General features: G+C 44.9%; 1 protein-coding gene across 1 annotated transcript in view; it reads right to left on the bottom strand.

Annotated features, from left to right (window-relative positions):
- The window catches only part of CWF19L2 (CWF19 like cell cycle control factor 2), a 173,413-nt gene extending 152,996 nt beyond the window's left edge, over positions 1 to 20,417 (bottom strand). Inside the window, exon 1 of the mRNA XM_014600714.3 lies at positions 20,285 to 20,417. Coding sequence (XP_014456200.1) covers positions 20,285 to 20,368 — 84 coding nt within the window. The 5' untranslated portion in view covers positions 20,369 to 20,417. The remainder of the gene's footprint in view (positions 1 to 20,284) is intronic.
- Positions 20,418 to 24,280: the final 3,863 nt, after the last annotated feature.

Genomic DNA, 24,280 nt, shown 5'->3' with positions numbered 1-24,280 from the left:
CCAATCACAGGCCCTGCTTCTCGTGGGGCACTTCAACCACCGACATCTACTGGTAGGGCAATACAGCAGTGCATAAGCAATACAGGAAGTTTTTCAAGAGTGTTGGGGACAACTTCCCGGTGCAAGTGCTGGAGCAGCCAACTAAGGGTCATGCTCTTCTTGATCTGCTACTTAGAAAAATTGGTGGGGAATGCTGAAGTGGATGGCAACTTGGACAGCAGCAACCTTGAAATTCTGATGATAAGAATGATAAGATCCTGAGGAAAGGAAGGAAGGAAAGTGACAGAGTAAAGACCCTGAACTTCAGATGAGCAGACTTTGACTCACTCAGGGAACTGATGGGTAGGATCCCTTGGGAAGCCAGGCTGAGGGGGAAATGAGTCCAGGGGAGCTGGCTGTATTTTAAAGAAACCTTACTGAGGATGCAGGAATGAACCAACCAGATGCACAGGAAGACTAGTAAGTATAGCAGAAGACTAGCTTGGCTTAGCAGGGAACTCTTCAGTAAGCTAAAACACAAAAAGGAAGCTTACAAGAAGTGCAAATTTGGACAAAACAGGAGGGTGGAGTATAAGAGCATTGCTCCAGCATGCAAGGATGAAATCAGGAAGGCCAAAGCACAACTGGAATTGCAGCTAGCAAGGGACGTAAAGGGAAACAAGAAGGGTTTCTACAAGTATGTCAGCATCAAGAGGAAGGTAAGGCAAAGTGTGGGTTCCTTACTGAATGGAGGAGGCAACTGAGTGACAGATGATGAGGAAAAGGCTAGGACCTGGATGACTGGAAAAGAGCAAATATAGTGCCCATCTTTAAGAAAGGGAAGAAGGAAGACACAGAGAACTACAGACTGGACAGCCTCACAACAGTCCCTGGAAAAATTATGGATCAGGTCCTCAAGGAATTCATTTCTCCCACAACATTTTTGCAAGCAAGCTAAGGGGGACAGAAAACTGGCTGGATCATCAGTCTCAAAGGAGAATAAATCAAAGGCTCGATGTCTATTTGGCAGCAGGTATCACATGGAGTGCCCCAGGGGTCAGTCTTGGGGCCAGTTTTGTTCAATATCTTCATCAATGACCTGGATGGAGTGCACCTTCAAGTTTGAAGACGGCACCAAACTTGGGAGAGTAGCAGATACTCTGGAGAACAGGGCTAGGACTCAGAGAGACCTCGACAGATTGGAGGAGTGGACTAAAATAAATCTCATGAGGTTCAGTAAGGACAAGTGCAAAGTCCCGCACTTAGGACAGAACAATCCCATACACTGGTACAGGCTAGGGGCTGACTGGGTAAACAGCAGCTCTGCAGAAAAGGACTTGGGGGTTTCAGTGGACAAGCAGAACATGAGCCAACAGTGCCCTTGTTGTGAAGCCAGCTAATGGCGTACTGGGCTGCACTGGTAGAAGTGTTGCCAGCATATTGAAGGAACTGATTACCTCCCTCTATTCAGCACTGGTGAGGTCACATCTGGAGTACTGTGTCCTACAGAAAGGATGTGGACAAATTGAAGACAGTCCAGCAGAGCACAACAAAAACAGTTAGGAGGCTGGGGCACATGGCTTTCGAAGAGAGGCTGAGGAAACTGGTCTTATTTAGTCTGCAGGAAAGAAGATTGAGGGATTTAATAGCAGCCTTTAACTACCTGAAGGGGGTTCCAAAGAGGATGGAGCTAGACTGTGGTGGCAGAAGACAGAACAAGGAGCAGGTTGCAGCAAGAGAAGTTTAGGTTAGATATTAGGAAAAACTCTCTCACAAGGAAGGTAGTAAAGCAATGGAACAGGTTACCCAGAGATTTTGGAATCTCCATCCTTGGAGGTTTTTAAGACCCAGCTACACAAAGTCCTGGCATGAATCATATAGGGGTGGTCCTGCTCTGAGCAGTGCTTGGAATAGATGAGCTCCTGAGGTCCCTTCCAACCCTAAATTTCTAGAGACAGACACATGCAGGAACAGGAGATGAGGTTTATCTGAAATTCTGTACCTTAATCTAAGTGAACTAGTCTCACCATTATTCTTGGCTGATATAAAAGACACAAAAAAGTCTGGGGATTTATTTATAGGAGAAAAAAAATCCATTTTGTCCTTATATCATAGATTTAACACCAGGCAAGCAAGCTAGCAGCTATAACCTCTGAACCTTTCTGTCTTCAAAAAATGTACCTAGCTCCTTCTATCGCTAAATTAAAATGTTCACTTCTTTTAGTCAGTGAAAGTTTTTCCCCTTAATGCAACCAACCCTATGAATTATGAAAAGCAATTTTAACTAAGCTGCTTTCTGTAAGCTTCAGACATTGACCTCCTGTCCTACTTGCCTATTATAATTGCATAGTTTACTCACACTCATCTATTTTTCTACCCTTTCTGTATTTCATAATAAAATCCCCTGACAGCCTTGTTTTTTCCTATGCTACACATACCAACCCTAATAGTTTTGCATCTCAACCCTGAGCAGTTCAAGCATTTATTTCAAATGAAGGTTCATTAATGCCTTATGATGCCATGAAACAAAACCCACCAACTTCCCTTTTCACCTTTCTAAACAAATTCCTATCATCACATGCATTTTAAGTTATATCTTTGCAATGCCATTTTAAATTTCTTAACCATAAATATTGTATATTACATTTAATAACTATTTTTCTCTCAAAGTGTTTTATTACTTCTTAAATTTACACACACACACCACACTAAAAAAGAATATGGACGGCATGCTCAACAACCTACTTCTTATCTTACCTGGAAAAGTTAATTACCCACTTCGCCTCTGTTCCCCTATCTCTTACTGGGCAATGATGATAAATTTCTTCCGTACGTCCTAGGGACAAATTTAATCTTATAACATCTTTAAAAATTTTTTAAATTCTTGCTAAAAGGTGCTGTAAAATGGTGAGATTATAGCACTATTATGATGTTAGAAAAGTAGTTATTCCAAGAAGATGGAAGTAAATTCCACTGGATCTTTAATCTAAGCAAGAAAGATGGGACTGTAAATTGCGTGGGTTTTTTGCAAGTCCAAAAACCAGAAGTTCATATAATTCCATTTCAAGTTCTTCCCTCACTGACAGGAGGATCTGGATGGGTGCAGTGGCACAGGGGCACCTCCCTTCTGAATCATGCCTCAGGAACAGGAGCAAGAGACTTTTTTCCCTTTTTCTATTTTTTATCTTCAGTCCCTGGATTAAGTAAGAATTTCCCCCCATCAGTTCTCCTCTGTGCTCAGCAGCACCTCCTCATCCCTCCCCTCCCATGACCCCCGGCCATCACTGGCCCCAACTGATCCAGGGAGGAGATGTGAAAAGGTGAGCTCTAGTACAGGTCCTGCCCTGCTCCATGTAGGCTATGTGGGAAGCCAGGCTCCGTCTAGCACAGCGGCAGCAGTGGCAGTGGATGGGCTCCCTTTTCACTGCCAGATCCCTTCAGGTGTTCCCTGCAAGCCCAGGAGCAGGCTGGGAGTATAGCAGGAACAGCTCTGGAGTTCCCCCTCCCCTGGGTCAGCCAGACACAATGACAGCACAACGCAGAGAGCAGTGGGAGTGGGGAAGGGTGAGGAAGAAAGGGAGTTTCTTACCTGATGCAGGAACTTTAAAAAAAAATGTCCCCAGCTGCTGCTCCTGTTCCATGGTCTACCTGCCCCGGGTGGGAGAGAGAGTCTGGTGGCAGGGATGCAGTTACCCCTGCAGCACCGGCCACTGCTCCCAACTCCCACTTTTACAAAATCCTGGATCCACCCATGTGTGCTTACTAACTCCTCACACCACATAAGCAACTAAAGAGCAGGAGATTGCTCTGGCCTGCTCTGTTGTCATAGCCCTCATCTGTACAAGACATAGAACTAGAAATGCTCAAATATCCCAGTGCACTTGCTTGCAAGGGACCTGGTCCTGCTCCTCATTTTCTGGCAGCAGCTAATCCCTTTTTACTCTAATGGGACTGCTTTTTTTCTACTACTGACACAAGCACTTAGGGCTGTGTGTACATAACTGCATCTTCCAATCCTACTGTAGCAATCTGCCTTTTCAGGGGACACCAGCAGTACAAACACTAGCACCGGATTCAGAACAGAACTAGGTATCATGGAAATGTAAGGCGTCTGCTGCACCAGGACCTTATCTGCAGTGACATTCCTACTGTTGCCTTCACTGCAGCTGCCTCCACAGCAGCTTCACTAGGAATTTTTAAGATAATGAACATCACATAAACTTAATTTCTTTCAGATCTTCCGCAGGGAAAGCCCTAGAAAAGGGCTACAGAATAAGAGTAAGGACACCAACAGGCTTCTTCTGAAGTTACTCAAAGGAGGCATTCTACATAATTCTAGCACAGTCTATTAAATTATACAGGATTGTTTAAAAGATAAAATAAATAAAAGGTAATTTAGTGGCCCCTAGAACTGTACCTGCCACCTCAAGGACAATCTTCACCCATATGAAAAGTGCTAACCCCCCACAAAACATATTTCAGTAAAGCAATACCGAGTTAACAACAATGCTGACCCCATCATTTCTTTCAACTGAACGTCAAGGCTGCAACAACAGTTCAAGACTGTTTTGAAAAGTGGAAGAACAAGTGGTCAAAGCTACTGTGATTCAAAAAGATAAAGAAAATATTAAGGCTGTCAAGCAATTAAAAAAAATGTATCATGATTAGTTGTGCAATTTTGAAAATTAGTCGTAATAAATCACATTTTAATCACACAGCTAAAAACTCAAAATTATGGACAGAAAACCTCAAAATTATGCAGGTACTTTGTATAGGAGGGTTGGAGCCCAGGGGGAGGGAAGAGCCCCATGTCCTGGCAGGATGTGGGGTACTGTGAGTCAGGAGTGAGGGGCAGCAGCAGGGTTGGGGGGTGTGGCTTGGGAGTGAGGGGCAGGGGCAGGGCACAGGCATACTGCCCCTGCCTGTCCCCCCCCCCCCACCACCACCACCACAGGTGTCCTCTTTTTTGAAACTGGAAATATGGTAACCCTAGAGGACTGCAACCTGGCAGTGTGTAGGGCAGTGTGCAGCAAGTAAGCCTGAGAGGGAAGGGACAGGGGGAAAGGGAAGGGGGGTACAGATCAAGGCTCCCACAGTGAGGGAGGGAGTGGGGCAGGGGCTGGGCCAGGCAGGTCATGGAACAAAACCATGGCAGCTTGTCCAGGGGTGTGTGTGGGGGGAGCAGGGAGCACGGCTCCCCGCCACTGCACACACCCCCGGGGCAGGTATGGGAGGCACGTGCCCCCTGGATTTGTGCACAGGGTGGAGGCGGGCTGCCCTCTGCAGGCTGGGGCTCTAAGCCCTGCTGCCTTTGCCCCGGGAGCCGAACAATGCCATGTTGTGCCTCCTGCTGCCGGGCAGGCAGGGGATGTGCAGCGCAGCCAGCGCACAACTCCTGGGGCAATGGCAGTGCAGCACAGAGCCTCAGCCTACCTCCACTCCGCACCCAAATCCAGGGGGTACATGCCCCCCATGCCTCCCCCAGGAGTGTGCGCAGCGGGGAGCTGCACCTCCCGGACAAGCTGCCCGCAGCTCTATCCTATGACCTGACCCAGACACGGGGCCCCATTCATCCCAGCCCCTGCCCCAATCCCCGTCTCACTATGGAGGCTTCAGTCTGCCCCCCACCTTCCCTCTCCACCACAGACTTATCTGCTGGGCAGTACCCTACATGCCGTGGGGCTGTGTTCCTGGCCGTGTGCATGGTGTGACTGCTTGTGCATCTCTGTGCCTGTGTCTATGCCTGTGCATGTGCCCCCCCAACCCCCACCACCTTCCTGCTGCAGTAGCCCAGAGCCTGCACCTAAGCTGCCCTGCAGTCCTCTGCACTGCCACTGCTGCCCCACTGAGCAGCCCAGAGAACGAGGTGACAACAGTGGAGAGGAGCCCAGGCGTGAGCTCCATAACCATGCGCGTGAATAACACGTTAAAAAATTAACACAAGAACCAACTAACACATTAATTGAGCATGTTAACTGCGATCAATTGACAGTAGAGGTGCACTGATACATCAGTCTATATTGTATCAGCACCAATAAAAGGAAAATTAACATTATCAGCAATTGGCTTTTTTTGGCTGATGTGGCTGATAATACCACCAATAAATGCCATGTGCATGTGTACATCCGCAGCAATCACGCAGCCAGCCTGGCAGCTTGGAGAGCAGTGTCCGGCTGGTAAGTCTGTTGGGGTGAAGCAGCAGAGGGAAGGGAAGGGGTGTGGGGGCAGCAGATTGAGTCCCCCATGGTGAGGGATGGAGTTGGGCTCGTAGTGGCAGGTGCTGCCCAGCTAGGGTGCGGCGTAGGACACAACCGTAAGCAGCTCATCCAGGGGGCACGGGGGAGGGGGGTGGCTCTCACCATTGCAGGTACCCCCTGGGGCAGGCATAGAGGGCATGTGTCCACCAGATCTGTGTACGGGGCAAGCTGCCACTGCAGGCAAAGGCTGGCTGCCGCTGTGCCAGGCTCTTCCTGGTGCACAGGGGCTGGGTCAGGGCCACGCTCAGGGCGGGTGGCGGCAGCACTGGGGCTACAGGGAGGGTTTCCCTGTGATCCGCCTCCCAGCACTGCTGCCAGCCACCCTGAACACAGCCCCAGCCCAGCCCCACTCCTGCTGGGAAGAGCCCAGAGCAGCCCCTCTGCTCAGGGTCAGACTGATCGCCATATTTGGGATCTGGAAGGTATTTTATCCCATGGTCAGATTGGTATGCACTGTGGGGGGGAGGTCTGCCTTCTCTGGAGCAAGGGGAATGGCCCTTTACCCAGGACCTCTTGACCATACATTGACAACATTTTATAGGAGGAAGACATTGGCCACAATGGTTCCCCTACTTTACCTGTGTCAGGTTAGAATGTTAAGTCTATGTTGTGTCAGGGTTAAAGGTAGTCTTATACAGAGTTTAGATTATGGTTTTACAGTATGGTGGGACAGGGATGATCCTGCATCAGGCAGGGTGTTGGACTAGATAACTTCCGGAGGTCCCTTCCAGCCCTACTTCTCTGTGACTCTAACAAAGACTCCAACTTCTACAGCACAAGAGAACTAACAATACTAGCTACACAGCTGTGTCTTGCAATTAACTCTACTTTAGGGTTAATTTTAATTTTCCTTTGAAAGTGAAATGAAAAAAAGCTACTTCTTGTTAAGTAACACCACTCTACAACACTCAACATAACTGATACAGGCTCACTGAAAAACTTATTTCACAGTTTGGCTCAGGTTAAAGAATACTAACACACTCATTCATATCATTACAAACTCATTTTATAACAATAAGTTTAGCTTATTTTTCCAATGAATATAAAAATATAAGAATACACAGATCAGATCACTGAAAGAACTTCAAATTTCTAAAACAAGCAGTAAACATAACATCTCTTTGTTTTTTTAAAAGAGTTAATGAATACATTTCTCTCATGCCTTTTATAAATCTAAATAGACATAATAAGCCAAATGCACCATTCTACACAGTAGTATATAGAAAATTTCATGGTACAATGTTGTAGGGAGAAGCATAGAGGGGGTTTCTTAATGTTACACAAATGTATTTTCTACAAATAAATTTTCACATTATGAAAAATTGTGATTACAGGTAAGACCTAATTTACCTACATGGAGAGGTATTTTTATTGATAATCTTAGGAGGCTTTTTCCTGCCATATGTAGTTATTTGCTATCTGTTTAGATTCCACAATTCCTAACACAATTCCTACAGGCCCTGTCCACATGAATGTAAAAAAGGAAAAGAAACTACATATTTATATGGTCTTTTATGTTTTCAGAAAACCTTTTTTTACATTGAAAATGTGGTTCATACAGTCTTTATTAAAAAGATGACAGAGTTTTTTCATCCACAGGAATCCCCCGCTATAGATTCCTCCCACCCCCCAATTTTCTTTATATTAGAAATCCATGTCTGATTGTGATTCCCTAGGCAGATTCTATTAGTAATTTAAACCTAGAAGGATGAAAGCATCACAATTTCAAACAAGTGAAACCTGTATTTGAGCAGAACAGTAGCTGGTGGAAGTAAGGTTCATGTAAAAAACTTTAAAATTTGTGTTTTTGTTTATAACTACGTAAATTAATACTTATATGGCAAAATCCACATGCTGCAGCATCCCAGACGTAAACGTTTAGCCATTTTCCTCTAGATCTGAACTACAATGTTCACCAGACAGGAAGAAGTGTACACTGACCAGTATTTCAAATGAAAGATGATGGCAAAAGATTGATAAATCAGGCTGGTTTTAGAGATCAATATTACCAACTTAAATAGCAGAGACATTAATCAGACAATGAAAGACCATCCAGCTCCAGGTCCATTGACACCTCCATAAAACTATAAGCATAAAGACGATGGCATTGCAGACATTTCATGCTATAGTGCAGATGTAAGGACTAATCCACAGATTTAATTATATTATTTTTAGTATTTATTCATAATTAAAAAAAAACAAGAACGCTAGCATTTTGACTACCAAAATATTCTTCGGAAGGTGAATGTTGCAGACTACAGATTAAGAAAGATAACAACTGGGGCGTGAGATATCCTCCTCACCTCAACATAATGCTATTTCTGCAGCCAAATTACATTTGATTGGCAATACTATTATGTCATTATTGACTGTTATGCTAAAATCTGTCCTGCATTATCAAGTGTGATTGGTTCAATTCAGAAGAGTAATCCACATGTTTTAAAGGTGCAAATAACTGAACTTTCTATCAGAGAGAGAATATAAATAAATAAATAAAACATTGGGTTTGCCTGGACATAAAGAGAAAAAATATTCTAATAGGACTGAAGTTTTCTGTGGCAGACCTTCAAAGGGGAATTAAAAACCCTCAAGAAGCAGTGGTGTAGGTTGTAGCTGTGTTGGTCTAAGGACACAGGCAAAGTTCTTTGGGTGAATTTGATATCTTTTACTAGACCAACTTAAATAGTTGGAAAAAAATTCTTAGCAAGCTTTTGGGTTTAAAAACCCTTGTCAGGCTGAGGAAGCCTCTGCAGTTGGTGTGTTCATCCAAGCCTCTTGGATGAAATGAATAGTAAAGAAGCCAGAGGCTGGGCTGGTATGCATGCAAGACAGACAGTCAGTGAAGATGTAAATTGAGGAGTCAGTCAGTGACAGACAGGCGGGGGACGGGGGGAGTGGGATGAAAGTAGCTAAAAGATATCAGTTTCAACCAAAGAACCTTGTATGCCTCAAGAAGCGGAGGAATTTTTATATATTTAGTTTCTTGTAAAGCCAACAGTGGGCAAAGAAAATCGACTCTAGTTAAAAGACTGAATCTTTCGCTTTTTGAGTAAGCGAGGAAAGGAAAAATTCCACAGACTCTGGACAAGCAGGTCTCATTTTTTAACAAGTCCCAGCCCCAAGCAAACGGATTGCACTACTGTCCAAATCATCTAATTCCCTCTCATTGTAGCCTCACATTGCGCAGTATGGGAGGAATAATGGAATACAAATTTGCTGTATTCCACATGACATATCTCCTTAAAGTGAATGAGACCACTCAGAAAATGGCTACTGAAGTGCAATTCTTTCTATTCTAAGGATCAACAGGTCTGAAAGCTAAGAGCACTTCTAATAGCATCTGTAGCAGCAGAAGCTCTAGAATCAGAGCTCTTTCTAATCTTCTTTGCCAAAAGGTTAGCAACAGGGAAGTAATTCACAAGACTGCTAACAGCAGCCAAATGCCTTGGCCAAGGGCTGAACTCCAATGTTAGAAGGTCGCTGATGCCTGGCTTTGTGAAGATTTCCCGAACTCTATTCTTCAAGAGCTCAACACTACCATTCTTGACTTTTTTTTTCTTATTAGGCATGTAGGACACTGGCCTATTTGAAACTGTGCTCATAAGACCCTAGTATCATAAGAAGCAATAACAGGTCAAAGGTCACATATATAAAAAGTATTGGCTTTCCATTGACTTCACTTTGCTCCCAGAGACAGACAGTGTGGTCCAAATCAAATCAATCCAATCTGCAAAGTCAAAAGAAAACCCTTTTATATTCAAGTTTTCACATACCATTGCACAACCAAGATTTCAGCATGCAAAGCAAGCAAGCCCTTTCCTAGCAGTGCTACTTCTCTTCTAGACAGGAATGCTGTTACTTAATCTTCACATTAGTCAACTTAGTTTTCTGCTACATATCATATTTGCTCAAATCTAAGTCGGCCCTGAATTTAAGATGACCCTCTAATAATTAGATTCTATATATAGATAATTAATAACTCTGTTATAATTTTCCAGGTATAGAATCTAATTATATGAGGGCTGCCTTGAGCTCATCTCCTTTCCACTGCTACAGCAGGGGAAATAGCGGCGGCGGCAGGGGGCATCCTTGCCCTCTGCCCCTCCCTACCACCCCTTCACCCTGCACTGTACCTCAGCTCCCCCAGACTCTGCCCTACCCCCTTCCCCTTACTGTCAGCCACTGCTCGGGCTCTGTTCCCTCCTGGAGAACAGCACATGGAAGCTTAGCCCTTGCCAGGCAATGCAGCAGTGTTGACAACGCTGACTGGCCAGGCAGGGGACAGTTTCCATGTGCTCTATGCCCAGGACAAAAACCAGCTCAAGACAGGGCTGAGCTGCACCTAACAATAAAAGAAGCTGCTGTGGGTCTGGCTCTGGCCCCAATCAAAGCCTGCCCCACCTCCACTCCACACTCCTGGCTTTACTCCGCAGCTTCTACATCCCCCTCTGTCCCCTCCTTCATTGTTAGGTGCAGCTCGACTCCGGCTTAAATGTTATACATTTTCATTTGGACTATTTTTCTGTAAGAAACACAGTCCTAAACCCTCCAATACATAGGGACCAGAATTTTAGAAGTATTCAAGTCCAAGCCTTCAATGTGATTCATACAGTTCAATGGAACAAGATTTTCAAGAGGGCTCAACATCCAGCAGCTATCAGTTAAGCGTGGGGGAGGCAGGCTGGCCAGTTACTAGGTCCCGGGAGCCTGCTGTGGGTGAGAGGAGGGAGGGAGGGAGGACAGGGGGTGGATGCAGCAGAGCTCCCCAGCACCTCACAGTGGGGAGGCCAGGGACACAGCAGAACCCCGCTGGCTGCAGCCACCCTGGAAACAGCCCATTGGAAGCTGCTCCTACTCCCAGCATACAGGGCTCCAGCTCCAGCTTCTCAGAAAGTGCCCAAGAGCTAAAGCCAGAGACCCGGCACTGTGGCAGGAGCCACCTGGCAGAAGCTGCTCACCCAGTTGCCTGCCTGGAGCGGTGTGACATGGTGCAGCAGGGGCAGGAGCAGCTTCCAGCAGGCTGCTCCTTGTGCAGCTGCAGCCAACCAGGTGCTGCTCTGCACCCCTCAGCCTCCAGCAGCAGCTCCTCCTCTAGAGCCTGCTGAACTGCACGCCACCACTCCTGGCAAGCACACGGGAGCCTGGCTCCATATCCTGGAACTGGAGGCAAGAAGCGCAAAGCAGCACCTGGCCAGACTGTGGGCACCAACGAGAGCACAATGCACGCTGCTCCAGTGTGAGTGAGCAGGACTCAACCCCACGTAGAGCACCACGGGGGCAGCATGAGCACACTACCCGAGGAGCTCTGCCACACACAGGGCTCAGCCCCATGCATGACTCCAGCTCCAGATATGGCTGCCAAGAGCTAAAGTACAAGCCTTACGCTCTGGGGTAGGAGCCACCCAACTGAAACTGCTTGCCCAGCACGGCCTTCAAAAATGGCAGCCCTAGCCAAGATACAGCCATGAAATCAGGGGCCCCATGTAATCGGCCACTGGGGGCCATTAATTTGGTAGGTCCCTAGTGATATGGAAAAGGAACTGTCATCACCAACCTTAGATCAAGATTTTTAGCTGCCTTAACAAATGCTTTCTTAAAGCTACTTTGCTCAGTGGAACCAAGAAGTCTGAAGTCTACACATTAGCAAGCACCACTAGGAAATCTTATCTCCTGGCATTACAGGGTTAATTACAAGCGTCTCAAATCTGTTTGTAAGACCAATTTTATTCTGTTTCAGCAAGTGGAAGAAGGGAGGTCAATTCTATTTCAGAAAAGTAGAAAGAAAATACTGACATTGCAGCAGGTACATTGCAATGCTTCCATGTGAGAAAATGCTTAATGGATTTTGAGTAGGAATGGTAATGTAGCAAGAAGAGAAGTTTCCAAAGTTATGCTGGTTTGCATACTTTAAAGGTAGTTCATCCCCTCAGACAAGGTGAAGGGAGGTGAAAATAAAACATTAACAGGAAAATCTAGTAATTTCAACCCTAAATTTTTCCTCCATCAGCCAGTAAGAATGGGGATAGGAGAAAACAATGTGTCTTTTATCCTCTGGGAGTTTCTCTGGCTTAATATAAAAATGGATGTTGTTAAGGTAGCATTTTAAATGCACCCTAAAACTTTACCATAGAGAATGCAGTGTACTCTTTCAACACATGCTAGCAATCTTCCTATCACAAACTTCTATTTCCAAGTCCTCCCCTCCAGTGGAGTAGCTCAGGTGCCTATACCTGCTAACTAACGGTCAGAGCTTTTCCAACATGCAGCATTATAAAACTGACATTTTTCTTGTAAGCTTCAGTGCTGCCTAAAGGGCTCAACAGCATCAAAGCAAAGCAACAAGATATTAAACAACTTATATTTAGCTGCATCTTGGAGGTAGAAAAACAATGCTATAAATATCAGCAGAAGTACCTGCACTGTATGTTTAAAGAATATTCAATATTAGGGTCTCTTTTTTTTTTTTTTTTTAAGTGTCTAGATTCTGTAGAAATTGACAGCTTTTTCCTCAAGAAAACCTCCTAATCTTCACACACAAGATTTTTCAAACTCCGTTGTCAAGTGATATGCATACTTATCCCAATTCTCTTTATTCCGAATCTCTCCTACTTTCAAATGTGTTTGGCTTAGTAGAGCTATATCTTCCTTAACATACTCTACTGCTGGAATATTTTTTTAAACTGGCAAATTCAATACTCTTATCCTCTGAGAAAACAAGAGGAAGATTTCCAATTAACTCAAATTTGTAGATAAGGGATTTTTCAATGGATTTAAACTCACAGCATGGGAGACAATATCCTGTAAAAGCACAGATACAATCTAATTAGACTATTTTCATTGTGGAAAGCACCAGTAAAGAATTACACTATTATCCACTTTAAATTTCAACATAGGGTGACAAAACTGCTCTTACCTTTCTCTCATGCATAATAAGAGCCAAGCCTCTAATCAAGTACCTAATTTATTAAGAGTCAATGTCAAAAATCTAAAAGCAAAACAGAGAATGTCACCCGGGAAATGGCCAGCCCACAGTCTCTTAAGTCTCTCAGTGAAAAGGAGTAAATTCTAAATTCTAATTTAGGATTCATACAAAGGCAGTGCAAGAGGAGAGAGGTTTGGGGTTGATTTTTTTAATATTATTAAGAGCTTGCAAATACGGTTTTATGGTTTCCACCTAGTGGTCAAATGTAGTCATGGCATTTTAAAAAGTTAGTACTGACTATTCAGATGTGCTGTATTTGTACAGAATCTGTCTGAAGTTCACAGATTTGTTCCAGGGCAGCCTTTGTGATATATCCCGTATCATAAATAATAACATTCAGAAGTGACTACCAGATTTTATTTTGTACTGAGACCCTGAAATTATTTTACAGCATTGTTGAGTAAGGAAGCCTCTGCTGCCTGGATGAGAAGCAACTGAGATTCTGACACACATGGATGGGCAGAATACAGAAATGTGGGACTGCCAAGGCTGTCTAAATATCAGAGCATTCTAGTGACTGAGAGATCACCACAGCCCACAAATAGAGCTGCAGTCAACTTCAAAACTATTTATTTTATATAACATGCAGTTTCTAGTACTAGCTCAATGTCCTACATATTGATTGATTGATTGATTAAATCCAAATTCACAGGGGAGGTTTCTTAATGGATCGGTGCACTTAACACTGTGATCCAAGTATGTATCATTTTTAAAGTATGAGGTAGTTAGTTGCCTTAGTCTGAAGTGTAACACAGCAAGGTGTTACCCTGAACGTAGCTAAATGTTTCATGAGCTTTCTATTTAGATGCTAGAATTTCAAACAGAAAGGAAAGGGCTGAGGAAGGAAGAGAGGACGCTACTGAAAGTGACAAAGAGTGGATAGATTAAAATCAACAAGGACAAACAAGGCAGTTAACACATTGAAGGACATGGATGCTAAATCTAAGACCAGAAATCAGTTGCTAAATCTAAGACCACATAATGGGATAAGAACTTGCTTAAAACAGAAGTGGGCAAAATACAGCTGGCAGGCTGTATCCAGCCTACCAACTGATTCATTCAGGTGGGTGGCTCTGGCAGCAACTCCAGCCTCTGCTGGCACCATGAGGGATGCTGAGTGGAAGCAGCCCCACCCAGCACTGCGCAACAGGCCCTGAGCAACCTGTACTTGCACCAAGCAGCTCCAGCTCTGGCCTCTGCTGGCGCAGTGGGAGATACTGGGCGGAAGCAGCCCCACTCGCCCACCCAGCTCCATGCAGCAAGCCCTGGGTGAGCCACATGCAGGCCCCAGTGCCCCGCCTGCCTGAAGCTTGGGAGCCCATAGCTTCATTGTTCCCATTGAGCAAATCTCTGTTTTTTCTTTAACCCAATTTTCAATATACAAGAGTAAGGCTTTATTTTGAGCTATTATGCATTCACCTCTATATACACCACTCAAAAAAACATAAATCAGGACAAAAATATATATTTTAATACAGTTAAAATATTGAAAAATAGATGTTTAATTGTTAGCACATGATTCTTTTTATGTATAATTTGTTAAAATGTCTTCACCATTAATTTCGTGTGGTTCTCAGTAGCTCACCAAAACTCGCTAAGTGGCCCTCCAGCCGAAATAACTGCCCAACCATGGTTTAAACCACGTTTAACATAATCCTGCCTGCAGATGATTTTTTGTTCTGGAATTTCATATTCAAGTTGTTTTTTGGAAGTTGTGTTTAAGGACAGCTACTCTGAGACCTGGGGAGGTTAAGGCAATCTGCCACAGGTTTTCTCATGTTTCTAGAATTGATGTCAAGCTGGAGTCCATTCACTCCCTTACATGAGGACTGCCCTCTGTGGCCAACATAGACAGCAAAGGGGCACTGTAATCAGGTGGTGGCATATATGACATAGGTGAACAAACCCTTGATGTTATAATTTATGTTATTGGGTCTAGTGATGATATGATGAAGTGGCAGAGCCAGCATTTTTAAGGCAATATGTAATTTAGAAGGAAAAAGTAAAACTATATTCTCCCCATAATAATTTATATTGACCTATATGCCTACGTTTGGGGAGGATATGAGCTTTCATAAAAATGCAAATACTAACTTCACAAAAGCAATGTAATAACCACCAACTGTTCTTACAATAAGCTTACGGTAAATGTCGCAAGCACTATCGAATAACAAAGGAAAAGAGCAGTACCAGTGTATTTAGTGCTGTACAGGATACAAAAAATAAGAGTCTCTGATAGAGAAGACAAAGCACAGAGGATAGACGTTAAGAAGAAAAGATGCCTTGTGAAAAGGAAGCCTATATGAGAGATTTCCATTTACCTGAACTAAAACCCTTATCTGCCTTTTTTCGGTTTGTCTGTTTTGTTTATCCCACTGATTGGACACAGAGAGAAGGGGGGGGGGGGGGCGGAGGGAAATCGTAGCAGAAACAAATTACATGTAGAGTTTTTCATTCCGAATGTAAATTTCAAGATCTGCATTCTTTTCCATTTGTAGGATTTTTACATGTAGCAAGAAAAGGCAGGAATGATTTAATGCTAGGACCTAAAAGAACTTCCTTCAAATCAACTGAGCTTATAAAAAGAAAAAGCTTCAGGTTTGCTTACAATAGAAATGCAGTATAGAGTTCAGTTTAAATACACAGAACTCATTTAGGGCAAACATAAAAAGCTTTGCAAAACCAAACAATGCATTGTAAATTATTTCTAGAGATTCCAAATGCTTTGAGGAGAAAGCTCATAAACAGTTATAGCAGATGTACAGAAGAGGTAAAGACTAAAAATTTTATTTCCTTGCAATACAGAGCAGGATGCTAGAGAACAGATCTTCACATTGTTAGTGGAACAGTTGCATTCACAGTCACCTATTACAAATGACAGAACCTCACAGCATTATCCTGAAACCAAAATCATGCACATAAACTACAGGGCGCAGAAGAACCCAAGTAATATCTTCCCCAGCCTCTGCTCCACAAAGCTTTGGGGAAAAAAAGGTCATAGTTTCATAGTCGGTAGGGTCGGAAGGGACCTGAACAGATCATCAAGTCCGACCCCCTGCCATGGCAGGAAAGAGTACTGGGGTCAAACGACCCCAGCAAGGTGTTCATCCAGCCTCCTTTTAAAGACCCCCAGGGTAGGAGCCAGCACCACTTCTCTTGGAAGTTGGTTCCAGATCCTAGCCGCCCTGACTGTGAAGTAGCGCCTCCTGATGTCTAGTCTGAATCTACCCTCTGCCAGCTTGTGACCATTATTTCTTGTCACTCCTGGTAGTGCTCGGGGGAACAGGGACTCCCCCAATGTCTGCTGGTCCCCTCTGACTAGTTTGTAAACGGCCGCTAGATCCCCACCTCAGCCTTTTCTTATGGAGGCTGAACAGGTTCAGGTCCCTTAGCCTCTCCTCATAGGGCCTGCCCTGCTGCCCCCTGATCAGGCAGGTGGCCCTCCTCTGGACCCTCTCCATGTTGTCCACATCCCTCCTGAACTGCGGCGCCCAGAAATGGATACAGTACCCCTGCTGGCCCCTTGCGGACATGCGCCAGGACAACTCTCTCAAAAAGCTTACCCAGGACCGACATAAGACTAACAGGCCTATAGTTTCCTGGGTTTTCCTTACTCCCTTTTTTGAAAATGGGAACCACATTGGCCCTTTTCCAGGTCAAAAATGAACAGCCAATAGAAGCTGATGCAGGAGCCAAGCAAGCTATTCAACAAACTTTTGACAGCTGATTCAACTGGAGCACTGGAACAGCTGAAGTGTATGACCAGTCTTTTTACCTTACTCCCTCTTCCCTTTCTAATATATCCATTCCTCAGTAAATCCATCCCAAAATAACAAAAACTTGTAGAAGTAGCATGATGTTTGCTACCACTGCACTGTTCATTTTGTTTTTTAATACACGCTTGCCCTGACTCTGTGCCCGTCTTGCCAATTTTGTTCTCATGGGTACTGTAGAGATAGTTCAGCCTCCTGACGCCTGACAGGACTGACGTGGTCCCTTAGCCCTGCAAGGTCTAGAGTTGCCTTGACATAAATAAGCTAAGAGTGCATTCATGGAGTTATGCGATGGTATGACCTGCTCTCTACAGAGAAAATATACAATAACTTCCTGCCCATGGCAGGAGACTGAACTTGATGATATTATAGGTCACTTCCGGCTCTCTGTTTCTATAAAAGGGTCTGATGCAGCTTGTTTTTCTGCAAGAGTCTGCTGATAAAAGTTTTTGTGATGGATAAAAGGGTTTGTTATGGCACACTCCAGCTACATCTGAAGGAAATGGCTCCTGGTACCAGGAAGAAGGGGAAAAACAATGATAAAGTGAAGACAAACCCCAAGTTGTTGAAGAAAAACAGGAAACTGGCCTAACTGGTAGCTATGAGACCAAAGGACTATAAATATTACCCCCCTTTCCCTTCCCCTCTCTCTCCTCCCCTTTTTCCTTCTCCTCCTCTCCTACCCTTTCCCTTCACCTCACCCTAACAATGCCTAAAAACTGAAGACATCTGATCTCCCTTCAAGGAACCAGAGCCCACTTTGAGACACCTGGCCAGCACTGGATGTGTGTATTAGGACTAGTAATATATAATTACTTGCTTGCTAAGATTGTATCTTGTTAATATTACTGAAACTGCTAAGATTATATCTATATGCATGCTTGTAGTTAATAACTTGTAAGGCTCAATAAAACGAATTTATTAAGAAAATAAATGGGTTCTAATTTGGAGAAAAATAAATAGATAACTGGGTCCTTGGTTGGAGGGAACATATAGGTTTTCATTTGGAGAAAACTGAAGCACACTTTAAGGCAATATCTATCCTACTGTTTGCTCTCTCTCCATTTGAGAGAAGAACCAGATGCCCCCTGGTTCTTAGGGCAATAGTGCCACGAGACCCTTTCAAGGATGCTGTGGTGCAAGTGTTCCCACAATGGCCAGACAGAACTGCCCCACAAACCTTGTGCACAGCCAAATCAGGAAGGGCTTCAAAACAAGCTGCACTCCTGCCTACATCAACGTTATCTGATTAGCCTCAAGGAGACAGATGAGCCTGCTCCTGTCACAGCTCTTTCCAGTCCAACCCCAGACTGTATCTCCTGGAAACAGAGGCACAGTGGACAGATGGAACTGTCCTGTGTACCTCTGTTTCCAAAAGAGATCAAGGGGGGCAGGTGGAGAATAGGGAGGGCTGTGGCAAGAGCATTTCTATCTGTTTTAGGCTCATAAGATAATTGAAATGCATCCAGGAGTGCATGCTTTTGCCACATCCCTGCCTGGTCTGGGTCTACACGAGGTACATAGGATAACTGCACTTGGCTGTGGTGGTAGTAGCTCTCTGGTTGAGAACCACCAAAGTAAACAGAATGGCACAAACCCCCACGGTGGTCTGGGGAGTTTGTAAGGAGTTGTGAATGTTTTCTTATATTTATTTCACTGATACAGAATGTGAGGTTTCACTGGGAAGGCCATGTTATGCTATATCTACTTATGTCACTTTTCTTACTGTATAGATGGTGTTATGATGTCTGTATACATCTTTGTGTTTCTGGACATCTCAAAGAACGGAGGGGTGCATACTTAAGGAATCCCAGACAGGCTGGAGACATCATTGGGTTGGGAACTCAAGGAACTGCCTGCCTGTAATGGGGAAATCTTCTCCTCTCTAGCAAAGGCATCTGTGAGAAAACACCCATCACCCAGAGGAAAGTCAGATGTCCCTGAAAGAGAAGTTTCTGGAGGATTCTGGAGACCCAAGAAAAACTGAGACCATGCTGATGGGAACAGGAGGGCAGTGGGCAAGGGTGTTTATAAGGTAGCCAAGGTCTTTGGATTTTTTCCAGGCTGGAGAGGAGTCCAGGACCCCAGCAGTCACGGCTGGTAGTATCAGCAGGGAGGCTGATCCCTAAAAACACTAGCAGTAGTCTCAGGAAGACTAGCATATAACCAGATAACACAGCAAGAATCTCTTTACTGGTCTTTTTGTTCCATCTCCAGGCCTATAGTCAGTTTTTCTTGTACAATTCTATCTTACTATAATAAAGCCTTTTGCTGTTTTGCACACCTTACTCTCTGCCTGTGGAAGAGAGCAGTCTCTGGGCAAGAGATATTTTAGGCTCGCTCATTCTATGGAAAGGGGCGGCCTAAAAGTTGTTACACAAAGCACAGGGGAGGCCACGTGGGGCTGCCCAAGATTCCGCTGCTGCAGGTGTGAGGTCCAGGCTGGGGCAGTGGAGCTGAGGTTTGCTGGAACAAGGAGTTATCCCAGAGCAAGCTTTGTTTGGTTCCTCAGGACAAGCAGCAAGATGGAAGGGAGAACCTTGGAGCTCTGGGGTACACCGTGAATGGTGTAACGGGCAAACCAGAGAGCAGCTGGGAGCCCTGCATACTCCTTGCGACCGTTCCCTGCACAGAACATGCAGCCTTACTTTCTCCCCATTCCCCTCTCCCTACAAGGGGTCAAGCAGTAGAAACTACTGCTACTGTATTTCCTGACATATCATGCACACCCTGATTTCCAGGACCGGTTTTTATTTTGTTTGTTTTTAAAGGAAAGGTGTTTGCACACATGAGCAAAATACAGCATTATCTAAGACTTGCAGGTTATGCACAACAAAAAAAGCACTTTGAAAAATTTGTATACACAACCTATAAGAAGGATCACACCAGAAAGCCGTGGGAAGGAGGGCCCTGCCGGCAGCACCACTTGTTAAACCGTCTCCCCAAGACGAAGACTTATCACACACTCCTCCCGGCTCAGCTGTCATTCATAAAGCACATTTTTCATGTCCCCAGTGCGGGTGAAACAAGGAATTGAAGTCTGTCCAGCGTGAACACTGTGCCATCGCAGAGGCTGGGGCAGGGAGGGCCGTGCCCTTCACATGGCGCCGCCCGCAGCTAGGAGGTCTCAGCCCACAAAAATAAACCCCCCTTCCACGGGTCCGCCCCTCGCAGGCCAGCGGACGAGGGGACAGCAGCCAGGGCCCAGCGCCCCGCTTTGGACAGGCAGGGCAGGGCCCTCCACGTCCGGCCGCCGGCCCCAGGCCCCGTGCCGGGGGACCCGCGTGCATCACCTGCAGCAGCAGCGACTCGCGATCCCACCGCCGCTGCTCCCTCCGCGCCGCCAGGCTCCGCTCGCTTTCAAACCCGGACGCCATCCCCGGGGCTGCCGGAAAGCACCGCCAGGCCGGGCTGTAATACGGCACTGCTGGGAAAGTGTCGCAACAGGCGCCGCTCGGGCGGGGAGGGGGGGGGTCAAGGTCCTCCAGCAGCCGGGCGGAAGTGACACCCAGGTCCCGCACCACGCCGGAGCGAGTTCTACTGGGACTCGAGAGCCTCGTAAGGCTGCAGTCAGAATCGCGGGTTCGAGTCCCTGCTGTGGATATTGAAATTTTCCCCCAGCACGTTAGACAGAGAGCGCTGAGCGCTGGCTGTGGGTTGGGTGCTTTGGTCAGCGATGATCCTGCCTCGACCCCGGGAGGTCCCTCCCAGTGCTATTTGTGTAGGGTCCTGTAAAGGTCTTAAAATGTAGGTTTGCCAGGTGCCAGAAGGGAAGAGGTAATCAGGGCTCGTGGGCAGAGGTGATCTCTTTTATTAGAGCAACAAGATTTTTGCAAAAAAAACCAAACAAAACCTTTATTTGCAAGCTTTGGGGCACAAACACCCTTCATCGGCTTTGGAGAAAAGATGGTAAAAGTTCTGCTGGGTGGAAACGAAAGCTTGTATTTCGTAGGATTTCTCAGAGGGGTCCGTAGATGCAATCAGCATTCTGAAGGCGGGTCAAGTCGCGTGGGACAGATGAATTGGAGATCAATAAACTTTCATAAGCAACAGCTCCAGGGCTGTCCAGCAGTCACCCTGTCAGCCGTGTGTGTCGTTGTCGTTCCCCACCCCCTGCCAGCCATGGTTCCCCTTATCGCTCTAGCTCTGGGGCAGGGTGCCAGGGCACGGCACAGGAAGGCATGCCCGCCTCAGGGTGGGCAGTGGGGAAAAGGCCAGGGCTGCACTGCCACAGCAAGGATTGGGCCCCTTGTGGCTCTCCTGCCATACTCCCCTGGCACACCGGCATTGTACAAGTTGAGCTTCTGGGCGTTTTTTGGTGTTCTGCCTAAAAATATTACTGACTCCTGCTCTAGCAGTCCGCAGCATGTGGCCTTGGTTTACAGGCAGCAGGCAGTGTTCAGCAGCAACAACCCCGCTGCATGGGCTCCCTCACCTTATTTGCTTCTACTCCCCATACACAACTGGGCCCTGCACTTCCCATGGCAAAAATCCTGGCAGGGTGAGGCGTTGGGAGAGCACCATTCCACTCAACCCCTGCCCCTGTATACTACTGAGCTCAGGGCTGCCTGACTTCTATGGGCATTTATACACATACTTTTTTGTCCCACAATACGCTGGACATTCACCGCTTTGGAGCAGACTCAATTAATTGAGTCTGCTCCGCACGCGAGCTGAGGCACGCTGCGCCACACTGTGTGCGGTTGTGTAAGTTGCAAAATGTACATCAGCGTGTAGAAAATGGTGGCAGTGGGCTTATGAACTAAAGCATCTCCAATGTGTTTTAGTTCAAAAGCACGTCACCATCATTTTCTCGGCACTGATGCACGTTTCACTGCTAATACAACTACATGTGTCACAACTGCAGCACTTACATGTGTAAAAATGCCCTGGGACTGGGCCAGGCTGCTGTAACAAAGACTCTCAAAAGGGGTATTCTGGTGTCCTCTGTAAGTGAGCACCTGAGGCAGGTGTTCCACTCCCTAGTTATACTACTGGTCTGTAAGGCCACAGACCTGCAACAACTTTCTTCCTGACTTCAGACTGACATCGTGAACTCTCTCTCAGATTATTCTGAAAGAAGGGAAGGAAATGAGAAAGGAATTTTCTCAAGGGAGACGGATAGAAAATTAAACCTGTCAACTGTATTTTGGCTTGTCAGCATTCTTGAGACATGTTCAGTAAAACCAGAGAAAGGTCAAAAATAAAAAAGCTTCCAACCTTTCCTACTTTTATACATTAAAAAGAAAACAAGAAGAGCGTAGTATTTTTAAGATCTGCTGCAAGTTACCTTGATGACCAGCAAACCACCCTAGCTCTGTAAACTCCTTGCAGAAAACAACAAGTTAATAAATGAAAACCTATATGCATCCATACCTTGTCTCCACCAGGGAGATACCTTTGTGCACCATATCTCAGTTTGAAGAGTATCTCTCTGTTCTCTTAAAACGAGCTGCATAGTCAAGTGGTGATTCCCATGGTAAGTTATCTTATAACCTTCACTGCTACCACTTTCTTTTAGTGCATTTTGTGATTTTTTTTGTTCCATAGAATTGTGAAAAAAAGAAAAAAAATATATGTTTCCAGGAAGTTTGATTCTGTACCATTTACTTCAAGTAGAGAATAAAGTTTCACCAGAAAAAGAAAATGCTCTCCCTTTGAAAAAACAAAATTTGTTTGCCACAGATGATAGCTGATAGTCCATTTGGGTAAATCCTGCATGTTGCTGTGGGAGTTTTTTATCTGAATCAGCAACCTATTCTGAAACAATAACATAAAAGAAACATCAAAGGCAACAAGGTGGCTAGAGAGTTAGGTGCATGGAGGCTAAAATGGACTGAATCTAATTCAGTTCTTAATTTGTTTATTTTTAATACACTCCCTTTGTCAGTGTGTTACTTGTGTGTCTGAGAGAAAATGATAGCTCAGCTTCGGACAGGAATTTTCTGTGGCTGGTGAAAGTAAAAAAGTCAATCTCATGAGAAATTATAGAAAAAAGCAGATGATATAATCACAGAGAAGGGCATTTTTCTTCAATAAAAGTTTTACTAAGTTTCCTTCAAAGAAAGAAAAGGTGGGTGTATATAAAATTAAGTGCCACAAAAATGATAATATACCATCTGACAATGGAGCGGTCAGCTCCACTGAGCTGGGTGAAGGTCTGAGTTGTTCAATAGCATATTTTACTTTTTTTTAGTCAAAAAGAGTCCTTGGCACCAAACTTCAGCAACCAAACAGACTGTTTAACACTGATGACATAGAAAGCCTCTTGCAAATAAGAGTTTAGTTTTCAATAAAAATGAAAAAGCAGACTGCTGTAAATCTAATGAAGATCCATCTATTGTTCCATATTTAATATCAAACCATGTGTTGTCTAACACTAGGCAATAAGTATTTTGTTAATTTGCTTAGCTACTGAGAACTCAAATGGTATTGTTAGCTATAGTTAAGACACCTAAGAGACAAAGTTTGGAACTAAATCCATTTTCCTCAAACTTCAGGATTGTTTGTACCCAGAGTTTTCATTTCATGTCATTCTCTAGTGACATTTACTAATGTTTGTCATAAATGTTTTGTGACAAATCTCTTTGAAACACATACATATATATTGCATATAAAGTGACAATTTTTCAGTATTTTGTTTTTTGAACAGGTTGTTCCTTTTTATGAGCAGGAAAAAAAACCTGAATCAAGTGGGTACAATAACAGCAATTTCTGTTTTTACTGCTACCTCAGAAAAGGCTTGTGGTTTCTAATGTCCATTCATGGTCAGCTCTTTTTCTCTTATATTTACTAGCCTAGTTCCCATCATCTTCCCCAACAAAACTTTCCTCTCCTCTCCTCTCCTTCCCTTGCCTTTGCCTTTCCTTTTCCCTTCCTTCCCCTTCCTTTCTGCTGTACTCCACTGGACCTGAAAGATCTGCAGGTTCCTGTAACACTTAGTAGCTGCCAATACCACGATGAGATATAAGCAATAATCTTGGCCATTTGGGACTAAGGCAGACATTTCTGTAGTGTTACAAAGCTGGTAGCACTACAAAGAATACAGTGCCGTGGGCAGGCACACATGCACAGTCCCTTTGCTGGAACAAGAAAAAATTGTCGCAAAGGCACATTCTTCAGCCAGAGGACAATATGGCATAGCTCCATAGCTCCCTCTGTCCCCAGGGCAGCCTCCATTGCAACAGCTGACTGGGACCAGGGACCCTTGGTAGCCTTTGGTTTCCAGCGGCCTAAAAGCTCCAGCTGCCTGCAGCATTTTTGGGGTACATCTATCAGTTTTTTTATGG

Source organism: Alligator mississippiensis, chromosome 1 (genome assembly GCF_030867095.1).
Source record: "Alligator mississippiensis isolate rAllMis1 chromosome 1, rAllMis1, whole genome shotgun sequence".
Classification (NCBI taxonomy): Eukaryota; Metazoa; Chordata; order Crocodylia; family Alligatoridae; genus Alligator; species Alligator mississippiensis.
Note: the sequence above shows the minus strand (reverse complement) of the source record. Positions and strands in the feature narration are given on the sequence as shown.